The sequence below is a fragment of the Labeo rohita genome, chromosome 9, assembly GCF_022985175.1.
Source record: "Labeo rohita strain BAU-BD-2019 chromosome 9, IGBB_LRoh.1.0, whole genome shotgun sequence".
NCBI lineage: Eukaryota > Metazoa > Chordata > Actinopteri > Cypriniformes > Cyprinidae > Labeo > Labeo rohita.
The window spans coordinates 29,479,745-29,492,890 of NC_066877.1; the positions used below are offsets into that span (position 1 = coordinate 29,479,745).

The 13,146-nt window shown below is 33.4% G+C and overlaps 1 protein-coding gene across 1 annotated transcript in view; it reads left to right on the top strand.

The window, feature by feature from the left end:
- Positions 1-12,776, top strand: part of itga4 (integrin alpha 4) — a 38,707-nt gene extending 25,931 nt beyond the window's left edge. The window contains exons 16-28 of the mRNA XM_051118296.1: positions 1,813-1,965; positions 2,051-2,127; positions 5,741-5,888; positions 6,035-6,133; positions 6,220-6,296; positions 6,888-6,977; positions 7,076-7,163; positions 7,259-7,366; positions 9,210-9,335; positions 9,418-9,543; positions 9,675-9,773; positions 9,864-9,983; positions 11,850-12,776. Coding sequence (XP_050974253.1) covers positions 1,813-1,965; positions 2,051-2,127; positions 5,741-5,888; positions 6,035-6,133; positions 6,220-6,296; positions 6,888-6,977; positions 7,076-7,163; positions 7,259-7,366; positions 9,210-9,335; positions 9,418-9,543; positions 9,675-9,773; positions 9,864-9,983; positions 11,850-11,936 — 1,398 coding nt within the window. The 3' untranslated portion in view covers positions 11,937-12,776. The remainder of the gene's footprint in view (positions 1-1,812; positions 1,966-2,050; positions 2,128-5,740; positions 5,889-6,034; positions 6,134-6,219; positions 6,297-6,887; positions 6,978-7,075; positions 7,164-7,258; positions 7,367-9,209; positions 9,336-9,417; positions 9,544-9,674; positions 9,774-9,863; positions 9,984-11,849) is intronic.
- Positions 12,777-13,146: the final 370 nt, after the last annotated feature.

Below are 13,146 nucleotides of genomic sequence, written 5' to 3' on the forward strand. Positions count from 1 at the left end.
ACAAAATAAGTTAAATTTACCCTCATCTTTAAATTCCAAAAGTTTTCACTCCCCGGCTCTTAATGCATTGTGTTTCCTTCTGAAGCATCCGTGAGTGTTTGAACCTTCTGTAATAGTTGCATATGAGTCCCTCAGTTGTCCTCAGTGTGAAAAGATGGATCTCAAAATCATAGTCAGAATTTGTGGGACCTGAAGGGTTTTTCTTAAGAACAACAGAAAGTTTAACTGTTTAGGACAACAACAAAAAAAAAAGAAAAACAGCTGTGGATCATTCAGGTAACAACACAGTATTAAGAATCAAGCGTATGTAAACTTTTGAACAGAGTCATTTTTATAAATTCAACTATTATTTTGTCTTGTGGACTTTATGTAAACATCTTTTATGTGAAATATCTTATTCAGGTCAGTACTAAATAAACAATAACATGCATTTTGTATGATCCCTCTTATTTTGGTAACACATTTTGCAGATTCTGAAAGGGGGGTGTAAACTTTTGAGCTCAACTGTATTTCAAAATGTAATTTATTCCTGTGATGACAAAGCTGAATTTTCAGCATCATTACTCCAATCTTCAGTCATGATCTTTCAGAAATCATTTGCATATGCTGATTTACTCAAGAAATCTTTATTCTCATCATAATCAATGTTGAAAACAATTGTGCTGCTTAATATTTTTTGGGTGGAAACTGCGATACAATATGAAATCATCACATTTTGGTCTGTTTTCCTAGAAGACAAAATATTTTGTTAAAAGTATTCTTGTAGCTTCATAAAATTTAAGAACTGATGTTACATGGACTATTTTAACAATGTCCCTACTACTTTTCTGGGCCTTGAACCTGTCAGTTGAGTTACTGACTATGCAGGGTGAGAAAGCTCTCGGATTTCATCAAAAATATCTTAATTTGTGTTCCGAAGATGAACAAAGGTCTTACGGGTTTAGAACGACATGAGAGTGAGTAATTAAATACAGAATTTTAATTTTTAGGTAAAATATTCCTTTAATATTATTTTCTGTGCTTATAATAAAAAAACTTGCATTTAACACCCCTCCATCCAAAATCAAAGGTATGTTAAAGTGCTGTTGTTCTGATAGTGTGTCATTGAGTGTTGCAAATGTACCAGGCCAGAATTCTGAACATGGCCGTATTTTCAGTTCTTGTTTAGTGCAATGAAGGTGTGAAGAAAACACCCAGACTTTCTCAAGCATATGTAAAAGCTGTTTTACCACCCTGTTGAACCACAACAGTTTGGTCATAAAATTATTTGCAGGTTCCTTAAAATGTTGTCTGTCTGGGTTGTACCCATGAGATCAGATACGCCAGTAAAACACTAGACGCGTGTGCGCATATTTGAGCGCACAGCGACCGCATCCTGTGCAAAGGATACAAGTTCACAGCGTTGACTTTGAGTTTAGCCTTTGCTGCAGAAATTAGTGTCTCTCTGAGGTTGTTGTTGTGGCTGGAGTCCAGCTCATTTACACTAGCCATGGAAAAGCCGTCCAAAACCCCGGTCACACATCTCCCCTGCAGCTAAATACAGGCTCGAGAGACCCCACAGGACAGCTCCCAACCACTGAGCCCCCAATTAGAGACGGACATCACAGCTGACAGAGCAAACCTTACCTGCATTAATTATCTGCACTGAGGTTAGGAAAATTAAGATGGGAGGGGAAAAAAGTGTAGTCAAACTTTATCACTTACACCACAGGTCACAAGTGTGGAGTCTTAGCATTTCTGGAAAGGCAAGTCAAGCATCAGTCATTTTCTTCAGAACATCTTGTTAAAATGTTTTATTTCTCATGTGTGCAGAAAGACATTCGGGATATCTTCACACCCATTCATTTTGAGGTGAAATATGAACTTGGACAGCACAGTGTGCTACACAGAGACTCTGGGGCCTTGCCTTCTCTCAAACCCATTCTACAGCAGAAGGACGAACAGGCCAATGTTGTAAAAAACCAGGTCAGTTTTTTGCAATTTCTCCATCTTTGTTTTATTTATTTGGCCACTTTATTTGTCTTGATGTGAAATATTTCTTTTTCTGTAGACCGTTTTTGCCAGATATTGTGCCTTGCAAAACTGTTCAACCAACCTGCACGTTTCTGCTCATCTAGTTTTACCACAGTAAGTCATCAACACATAACCTTTGCTAACTGGGTGAATCTCTTGGAAATTGCAGAAAAATGGTTCATGTTTCATGTTACACCACAAAAAAAAATGCAAAAAGAAAATGCTAAAGAAAGGCTAGGATTAAGACTGCTTACACTTCAACAGTCATGTTATTTTCCTGGAAAATGCACCTTTCTCGCACAAATCCTTTCTGTAATGCAAATCTCATTCGGATTACTATAAAATTCTAGGTTGTTATTTAATATTTAAATGATATAAAAATGGCTATTGTACATATAAATTTTGGAAGTAGTTGTTGTGCTACATTTAATTTATGCTGGTTTTCATTACTGTATTTCAGTAAAACTAACAAAGTTGTTTTGCATTATGATAATGAAAAGTTTAGAGAAAGATGTTTAATTGCCATAAAAAATGTAATTTTATAATGTCACAAAACATCTTAACAGTCCTAAAATTGGCTTAATTTCTCTAAGATAAATAGAATTTTCATTTTATTTTATTTTATAGTTCCAAACATAGCTGGAAATCTTGGCAAATAAAAATAAATAAATAAATAAATAATAATATCAATCTGCATGGAAAAGCAGCCAAAATACCTTTTTATAGCTTTTCAATATTTGAAAAATTCAAATTTTGAAAAAAATTAGACAATATTTAAAAAACTACCAAATGCCAAAAACTGCCGAAGAACAATGTCATTTAGGAAAAATATATATTATCTGAATTTTAGCAGTAGCATTTAATTATGTTTATATTCATTTAATTATACCCTGTGCAATATTTGTTTACAAGCCTTAAAATAATTGTATGTCTCTAATATCAGTGTAAATAAACATTTTCCTGAAGTAGGGCCCTATGAAATCTGTTTTATTTGTTTCCCAGATTCAGTTTTATTTTTTTCCAAATGCCATTTTTTATGTTTTATTTTTTTTGGATTCTGTTTTTTAATGTTTCTAGACTCTGCTTTAATGGTTAATTTTAAAAATATTATTCAAAAAGCATGTCTAATTAATTGAAATAAAAACCCTGCAATTTAGTAAAAGTTTTTCAAAAATTAAATTTTAGGCTCCATAAAATCTAAAAAAAAATTTTTCATTCAAACTCAGTTTTATTTTTTACCAAAGTCTGTTTTCTGTTAATTTTCTAGATTCCATTTTAGTGGTTTAATTAAATTTAATAATCAAAAACATCTCTAATTAATTGATTTAATTAAATTAAAAAATATATTTTATTTATTTTTATTTTGTTCAGGAATACTGAGCTGTGTATTTGCATTTTTCTGGTGAATAGATTTTGGTAAATCATTTTTCGGCTAAATATTCCTTTAAAAAAAAAAAAAAAAGGATGTTTTAATAACAATTTTATTAGTAGTAGCACTATCATTACATTCATATATTTATATAAAAATATATTTCTTTCACAGTTTCTTGTTAAACCAAGTTAAACCAAACTTATTTTGACATGTTGCTGTGGAGACCTTTAAGTTTCTGTTTATATATGATATGACGATAGTTTTTCTCAAAAGAAACTAAATTTAAATGCTCATGAAGTGACTCTCAGAGCAGTTCTAGAAATTATGTTTGTGTTCATGTACTCATATATTGAGGCAGCAGAGACTGAAAAACAAATACTGCACAACTGCGCCATTCATTCACACAGAGACATGCAGAACATGCAGGTTAAGTTTAATTAGTTTTTTTGCTGGCTAAATATTTACAAACAATAGTCCATATTATGTTTTGATTTAAGTGTACTGACATACTTTTGATTTATTCATCCAAAATTTGGTAAATTTCGTGACATTCCGCATTATACAGTAAATTCCATTTTAATAACAGGATTCCACGATTCCGTTCGTGTTTTCATAGGCCCTAGATTTTGGGATAAAATATGCTGAGGATATTTACCCAAATGTTGTACATGTATACTGTTATACAACAACATAAGCTTTAATACTTGTAGTAGTTTTCTTGACTTGTTTTTCTTTTCAAGTGCATGGTGAGCAAATCCAGACCTCTGTAAATATTCTAGTTGTGCTGGTGCTGTTCGTGACAAACAGGAGGGCTTTAGAGATTATCTGCTCTTCTCATGAATACACCCATTAAACCAGCATGCACAGTTGCCAAAGCTTTATATCGATGCATTTTATGCATCACATTTCTTGGACTCGCCCAGTCGAGGCAAAAGCGTGAGTGTGCACATTAGCATTTTGGATCATGTTTGCAGCCGTATGCAAACTAATTTATGGACCCCCCTCACCCATTGGTGATAATACATGATTTGATTATTCATAAGGCTCGTGTGTAAGTGTGTGAGAGAGAGAGAGAGAGAGAGAGAGAGTGAGGGGGTGAGTCTTGTCACTCTCCCAGATGCACCTGGTGCCTTTAGATGAGAAACATCAGGCTTGAGCCCTCACTGCACACGCCACACAAACACATGCAGGAAAAACACTGGCACCTTTTCCAATTAAATTCTACAATAATGAGTCTTGCAAATATTCTTAACTCAACATAAACTATTAAAAGCATTTTTTACTGTTTAAAAAACCAAAACAATTATCACAAGTGACAGTTTGGTTAATCGATTGATCAGAACAAATATTCTGAGTACATTTTTATTTCAAAATAAAAATTTAAAATGAGATAAAATACAGAGAAATTGATTGCAAGGAACTGATTACAGCTGTAGTGATACTGATTTTTTTTTTTTTTTTTTCTGCTTTCGCAGGAGTTACCACAATATATTACATTTAGAAACTTATGCTAAGTATTGTAAAATTAATTCTTTAATTAATTAGGCTTAGTATTTAGTTGTCATACATTTTATTTAATTTGATTAACAATTACATTTTTTGTAACCATGTATACTTTAGGAAATTGTTTATACTGATCTTAGAGACATACAGTTAAGGCTTGTAAACGAATATTGCACTGGGTAAAATGAAATTATTATAAATATATTGTTGCTATTGTAATGTAATGTTTTTGCTATTTTTTTTTTTAATTGCTAAAATTCTGTAAATATATTTTTTTTTCTAACTGACGTTGTTTTTCCTTCGTTTGGCAGTTTTTAAAATATTGTATAATATTTTTCAAATATTGAAAGCTATAAAAATATATTTTGATGTATTTTCTATGCAGATTGATAAATTATTATTATTATTAATCTGAATATATATATATATATATATATATATATATATATATATATATATATATATATAATAATTTAAAATATTGTGTGATATTTTTTTTTAAATATTAAAAAGCTATAAAAAAGATATTTTGCCTGCTTTTCCATTCAGATTGCTAAATTATTATTTATTTATATATTTATTTATTCATTCGAATTTTTTGCCAAGATTTTCAGCTGGGTTTATAGCCAAAAAACTCTGTGTTTGAAGTAATGTTTAATCAATAAAATAAAGTAAAATAAAATAAAATACGTTTTCTGAATCATTTCTTCACTCTTGAGTTCATCTGCACTGAATTATATAGACTAATGAATGGATTAAAATGGATTAAAGTGCTTAATTTATTAAAAAAAATAAATAAATAAAAATAAAAACTGATTCATTTATTTTTTTAAATAATTGTTTTCCCAACAGGTCCTACAAGAACATGCCATATTTTGCTCTGGGTAATGGAAAAAGCATCATGTTAAACACCACACTGCTCAACACTGGAGATGATGCTTTTCTGCCCAAACTTTACCTGAGATTTCCCAGCAACTTGCATTTCATCAGAGTGCTAGAGGTAATTGCATTTTGTCACAGTAATTCTTCATTTTGTTCAGTTCTGTCTTAGATATCTGACAGTGAACTTTTAGTTCTTTGTGTTTCTGATGCCCTTTAATTGCCTCTTGCCTTTGATGTGCTTTAATATTTGTGATATCATATCAGGAAGATAAATACATCAGCTGTGAAATCGCAGAGGAGAATAAAGTAGCCGTCGGACTAGACTGCAATGTTGGGAATTTATACATCGCCCCTTTCTCAAAGGTAAACATCTTTAGGAGTGGAAGATGAATGAGTATGTTTGTCACCATGTCTTGTTGGTATATAATCCTCTCTTTTCTTTCTTCCAGATGAACATCACCTTTTTACTAGATGTGATGCAGAACAGCGTCACGGGAAACCTTAGCATTAACATCAGTGCAACGAGGTAAGAGATCCAGAGATCTCAGATCTGAAGAATTCATTACAAAAGATGGTTTACACAAATGCAAAAACATCTGAGCCAAATGTAAACATTTGTGGAGAGCATCTCGCTACTGATTATGGTTGTAAATTGACATCAGAATGCAAAAGACAAACAATGGCATTCGAAGGTTTTGTGTGTTTTCGGTGTTACTGTTAGAAACAAGAAAAACATTGGATCTAAAGATGAATGCCTACATAGCCTATGTAATGAGTTCCTATAATGAAATCTCAGGGTATATTAGGGTTGTACTCCAATAATTAAACTCATTAAACATTTTCCCTGATAGAAAGACGTTTCCCACATATACAATGACCTCAAAAAGCATTTGGACACTTAAACTGCACTTAACATGACATTTCATTAGATAGGACACTATCAAACTAAGCGGTGTCTGCGAATATATGCTGCTAGAGCTTTACTAAGAACTAACTTCACCTTTTTATGACCCATTTTCTTGCATTTAGGCATTTTTAACCGGTTGTAAACCGTTGCATGAATGCAAGAAAATGGCAAGAAAATACTGAATTTAAACCAATCCAATGTGTTTTTTAGTGAGAGCTTTGAAGACCTAGATCTTCAGCACGACAATGTGGCCGTTCTTACGTTGCCCTTGAGATCTGCAGTTGACCTCAATGTTTACGGGTAAGTTATCTGTTATTCTTATGAATGTAAATCCGTAAGTAGATGTCTGAAGAATAAAAGGCTAAATTAAGGGACGCTTCTCTTCCTCTCTTCTGCAGATTTGTCTCTCCGACTTCATTTCTGATTGGAGAAGAAGAGTCTGTGCCGGTCGACTGCTATCCTGAGAAGTTCAATTATACGTACAAGGTATTTTAGCGCTCATCAGACAGACAACAATGTCATTAAGCGCTAATGAATCATTTGACATGATTTGTTTGGTTAAAATGTCTATTATCTTACAGGTGATGAATATGGGTCCTAGTAAAGCTCTTGATGCGAGAGTAAAGATCAGCTTGCCGCTGATGCTGGTGCCATACAAATACCAGCTAATCAGAATTACTGATTTACAGGTGAGATTTACATGCAAATATGCATTAAATAAATGAAATTAATGCTTTTATTCAACTAGGATGCTTTAAATTGATCAAATGTGACAGATTTCTGTTTAAAAATGCCATTCATGAAACAATTCTGAACAAAAATATTATGCAGCACAGACGTTTTCAACTTTAATAATGATAAGAAATGTTTCTTGAGCAGCAAACTAGCATATTAGAATGCCTTCTGAAGGATCATGTGACAAAGACTGGAAAATTTAGCTTTGCCGTCAGAGGAATAAATTATATTTTAAAATATACACTACCAGTCAAAAGTTTTCGAACAGTAAGTTTAATGTTTTTTAAAGAAATCTCTTTTGTTAACCAAGCCTGCATTTATTTGATCCAAAGTACAGCAAAAACAGAAAAATTGTAAAATATTTTTACTATTTAGAATAACCGTTTTCTATTTTATTAAATTTTAAAATTAAATTTATTCCTGTGATTTTAAAACTGGATTTTTAGCATTGTTACTCCAGTCACATGATCCCTCAGAAATCATTATAATATACTGATTTGCTGCTCAAAAAACGTTTATTATTATAATGATGTTGAAAACAGCTGAATAGAATTTTTTTCAGGTTTCTTTGATGAATAGGAAGTTTAGAAGAACAGCATTTCTCTGAAATAGAAATCTTTTGTAACATTATAAATGTCTTTATCATCACTTGAAAGCATCCTTGCTAAATAAAAGTATTATTGTCTATAATTTCTTTCACAAAAAAATAAATAAATAAAATGAATACTGACTGGTATAGTGTATAATTTTACAATAATAATAATAAATGTTTCTTGAACAGCAAATCAGCATATTAGAATGATTTCTGAAGGATCAAGTGACTGGAGTAATGATGCTGAAAATTTAATTTTGATAACAGGAATAAATTACATTTTAAAATATATTTAAATAGAAAGCAGTTATTTTAATTAGTAAAAATATTTCACTATTATAATATTACTGCTTTTGCTGTATTTTGGATCAAATAAATGCAGGCTTGATCAGCAGAAAAGACTTCTTTTAAAAAACATTAAAAATCAAAATTAAAAATTTAAAAAACTTCAAAAACTTTATTTAAGTAGAAACTTATTCTAAATTATAATATTTTACAGTATTACTGTTTTTACTGTATCTTTAATCAAATAAATGCAGCATTGTTGAGCATAAGAGACTTCTTCCATAAAAACATTTAAAAAAAAAAACTATTTTAAAGTAATAATTCACCCCAAAATTAAAACGGTCTTTATTTATTAACCATCATGTCATTCTGTTCCTTTTTGTTTTGTTTTGCTTTCACAAATGAAATGTTCAGCAGAATGTTTGTGCTTCTGCTTTTGAAATAATAAATGTGGATAAAGTGTATGACGATATGTTATAAGATAAAATAGAATATAAAAAGTATCAATTAAAAAATGATTTTTCATGGAATATTTGACATCATTGATGCCAATGTGACCAATCATGACATGTCATGTTTGAAAATCTTAACCATGAAATTTGGAAGATTATTAGTAGACGATGGCTTAAATTTAATCTGTTCCTCACACAGAGCTGTTGTTTAGCTTCAAAAGGCGTCATATATAGCACTTCATTATTTATTATATTACTTATGGTGCGGTTTGGAGCTCGGTAGTATAAATCACAATCCACTTACCATTTATGGAAAACAGAACTTCAGACGTTCTGCCATACATCTCTGGCTTTATTTACAGAAGAGAAACAAACTATTCCTAACAGTGCCTAGAACTTATAATGTATGCTATACAACCGTCTTTTTCTTTACTTAAACTTTTGTTGTTGTTTTTTTGTGTCTTGCAGACAACTCTTGGGTATTGCTTCCAGAGGAACAATACAGTTCAGATTATTGATGACTGTGACGTCCCTAAAGCTTTCTTTATTGAGGAGGTGGTCTTCTACTTCTCTCCGAAAACCAAGCGCACAATGGTAAAGTAATCATAGACGAATTGAGTTCCGGTGTGTTTAGTGTAAATGTTATGGGAAGATCTTACACTCTGTTTTTCTGCAGTTCTGTGGTGCTGAAGATATGACCTGTAGGATGGTGGAGTGTCACTTCGGTGACTTGGAGGTTGGAAAGGAGGTTACCATCACTATGGAGGTGGAGCTCAACCCCAGGGTTCTCCAGATGAGTCCAGTGAGTATTGTTGTTAGAGAATCACACCATCTGCCAATCAACCATCGGTTGACAGATGAACTATTTGAATTTTGCATCTAAAAGAACAACCAAAACACACGATGACCGTAATACATGTTTATTTCCTACAGGGCAGACATGATGTCATGGTGATACAAGGCATAATTGACCTTATTTCACCAGCGATGGATGCCAACACCATCCTACTGCAGGAAGATGTTTTTGATAGTGTAAGTAGTTTGAATCTCTAATGCCATCAATACATGATTAGATATTGCATTTACAGCTATAGTTGAACTTGAATGTTTGCAATGTTTCAGGTGTTCTTGGAGGCTCTGTACAGCAATAAGCCTGTGATGGCTGTGCAGATTTTTCTAATAGCAACCAGTCTGATCGTTGGACTGATCATTTTAGCACTACTTGTCCTTATGCTCTGGAAGGTATGTATCGCACAACAATTTCTCATGGATGACTTAACGTCATATTCTCATACAAGACTCTTCAATTCATTGGACTTAAGAACGAAATTGTTCATAACATTTCACTAAAGCTAGACCTAAACATCTCGTAGAGGGTTTAACAGCATGCTGGGCTTTACCATGGTAAAAGATAGAGAACCCATCAAAGCAATGCTTTTCACTAATAAACATCAAGAAAAACACTGTCAGAAGTATATTTTAAAATTAAGAGTTTACATTTTGTGCCATGAGTCTTAGAATTTTAAGTCTCAAGTTCTATTTTGAAAAACATTTTGTTATACAGATGTTTTCTTCAGTTCCACCAGGCTATGTCCGGCTGTTTTTGAATGCAAGAATGTAGTTAAAAAACTTATCTAATTGGTTTCTGGAAAAGTTGAGCTATTTCTACACCAGCACAATTATATAAGGTTTATAATTAAAGGGATAGTTCACCTAAAAATGAAAATTACCACAATTTACTCACCCTCAAGCCATCCTAGGTGTACACTGCCCTCCAAAAGTTTGGAAACGCCCTAGAAAAGTGGGGTTTTGGACAATATCGGCATGAATCCTTTTTTAATGTGTGATAATTTTGCACTGATAAGGGACAACACAAACTACAAAAACATATTTTATTACATAAACAGTTTATACACAGAAAAAACCTAGCAGCTATTACAGCTCTGCATAACCTGGGCCTAAATTCATTGTATTATAAACTTAATTGGCAAAAAAAAGCTATTAAGGTGTGCTGACCCAAAAATCTTTTAAAAACCTGGGCCAAGTTTAAACCAGTAACCAGACATCACAGCTGGCAAAGGGGCATGTCTGACTTTGACATGTATATATTGGCATTATTATGTAATCAAAATGAAAATTATTATTGCTGGTTTTCAATGATAATGTCAACTTACTTTAATGTATTTGCACCAAAAAATGATAAGGATTTATGGTGATATCGTCCAAAACCACACTTTGCCAGGGGTGTTTCCAAACTTTTGGAGGGCAGTGTATATGACTTTCTTCTTTCAGACAAATACAAGTTGAGTTATATTAAAAAAATGTCCTGGCTCTTCTAAGCTTTATAATGGCAGTGAATGGGTGTTGAGAATTTGAAGTCCAATAAAGTGCATCCATCCATCATAAAAAGTACTCCATATGACCTCAGGGTCAACCTCAACAAAGGCCTTCTGAAGCGAATCGATGTGTTTGTGTAAGAACAATATCCATATTTAAAACTTTATAAACCATAATCTGTAGTGTTCGCTAAATGTCAAATGTGCACTCACAAGAGAGTGGCGTTCCAGCAGATGATGTAGGCATAGCGTAGATGTTTTTTTTTTTTTTACACACATGCATCGATTCGATTTAGAAGGCCTTTACCCATTCACTGCCATTATAAAGCTTGGAAGAGCTAGGACATTTTTAATATAAATTCAGTTGTATTCATCTGAAAGAAGAAAGTCATATACTGTACACCTAGGATGGCTTGAGCACTTTTTATGATAGATGGATGGATGCACTTTATTGGGCTTCAAAATCTCAACACCCATTCACTGCCATTATAAGGCTTGGAAGAGCCAGGCCATTTTTTAAATACAACTTCAGTTGTGTTCATCTGAAAGAAGAAAGTCTTATACATCTAGTATGGCTTGAGGGTGAGTAAATCATGGGGTGCTTTTCATTTTTTGGGTGAACTATCCCTTTAAGACTGACCAGTCATTCAGACAACCTAACAGTTAATACCCTACTAAGCAAATAAGAGGAAAAAATTCAAAGCAAGACTTTATGGGTTTGAAAGTGAGTACTGTGCTGGTTGACAATAATACATTCTCTTGCTTTTATTAGTGTGGATTCTTTGAGCGGAAGTTGAAGGAGGAGAAGTTTGACCGGGACAGTTGGGACTATGTACCTAAAAAAGAGAGTGTGTCATAATATGGGATTTACACCACATGCAATCCAATAAGAATGGAAGGGACTGCTGCTCTGTCGACATCAAGAGCTGGACTCATGATAACCTACAGCCGTTAACCGTAATGGCTGTGAAACATTCATCAGAAGCGATGAAGAGTACAAAGACTGTCAAAAGAAACTGCATTTTCTGTCAGCAGGATGAAGCCAATGCACTTTAGAGTATGGAACAAGTTACATGTACTCAATGAATCACTTTGGGACTGTCCTGCCAAGGAGGGAGAAGGATTGAGAATGTACTGTCGCTACAGAACATTATGGCTCTGTTCTAAAACCTAGTGAGCAATCTATGTAGGCAGCATTTTTTAAGGCAGTATCACAAATACAATTTATAAGGTGCTATCGAAGATTCTGTCTTAAAGGAGAAGTTCACTTTCATGACCAAAATTTACAGATAATTTACTCACCCCGTTGTCATCCAAGATGTTCATGTCTTTCTTTTTCCAGTTGTAAAGAAATTATGTTTTTTGAGGAAAATATTTCAGGAATGTTCTCCATATAGTGGGCTTCGATGGTGCCCGCAAGTTTGAACTTCCAAAATGTAGTTTAAAAGCAGCTTCAAAGGGCTCTAAACAATCTCAACCAAGGAAGAAGGGTCTTATCTAGTGAAATGAACGATTAATTTATTTTAAAAAAATTACAGTTTAATAGAGGTGTAAGAAAATATTGTTATATTTGAGTATTGCGCTATTTTGTTTGCTGATCGGTTCTTGCTGTTTTGTTTTGATCGGCTTTTGCTATTTTGTTTTACTGTATCGGTTCTCAAATCGCAATATCGATACTAAAAAAAAAACAAAAAAACAATTCATACAAGATTCATGGCAGTTGCTTCATTTTGAGTTTATATCCCGACTGCTGGAGTGCAGTCTTCTCTTATCTCTGAACTTAAACAGTCACAGGAAGTACTAACATAAAGGCACGCCACTAATGTTAGCGTTAATATAGTTCTTTGTCAGTAATGAAGAATGAAAGAAGAATTCATGCTCCCGCCTCGGTGTACAAAGTTGAAGTGTGGTGTCATTTCGGCTTTTGTGGTAACTTCCGCCCCGGGGCCGCGCCCACGCCACCTCGCCGGCACAGGGTACTTCTGCTGTGTGGAGAGGTGGCGGCCGAGCCGCAGCCCATGTGAACCGGGCTTTGCACCGGGCGTGATGGGGTCGCCATGCGGCTGCTG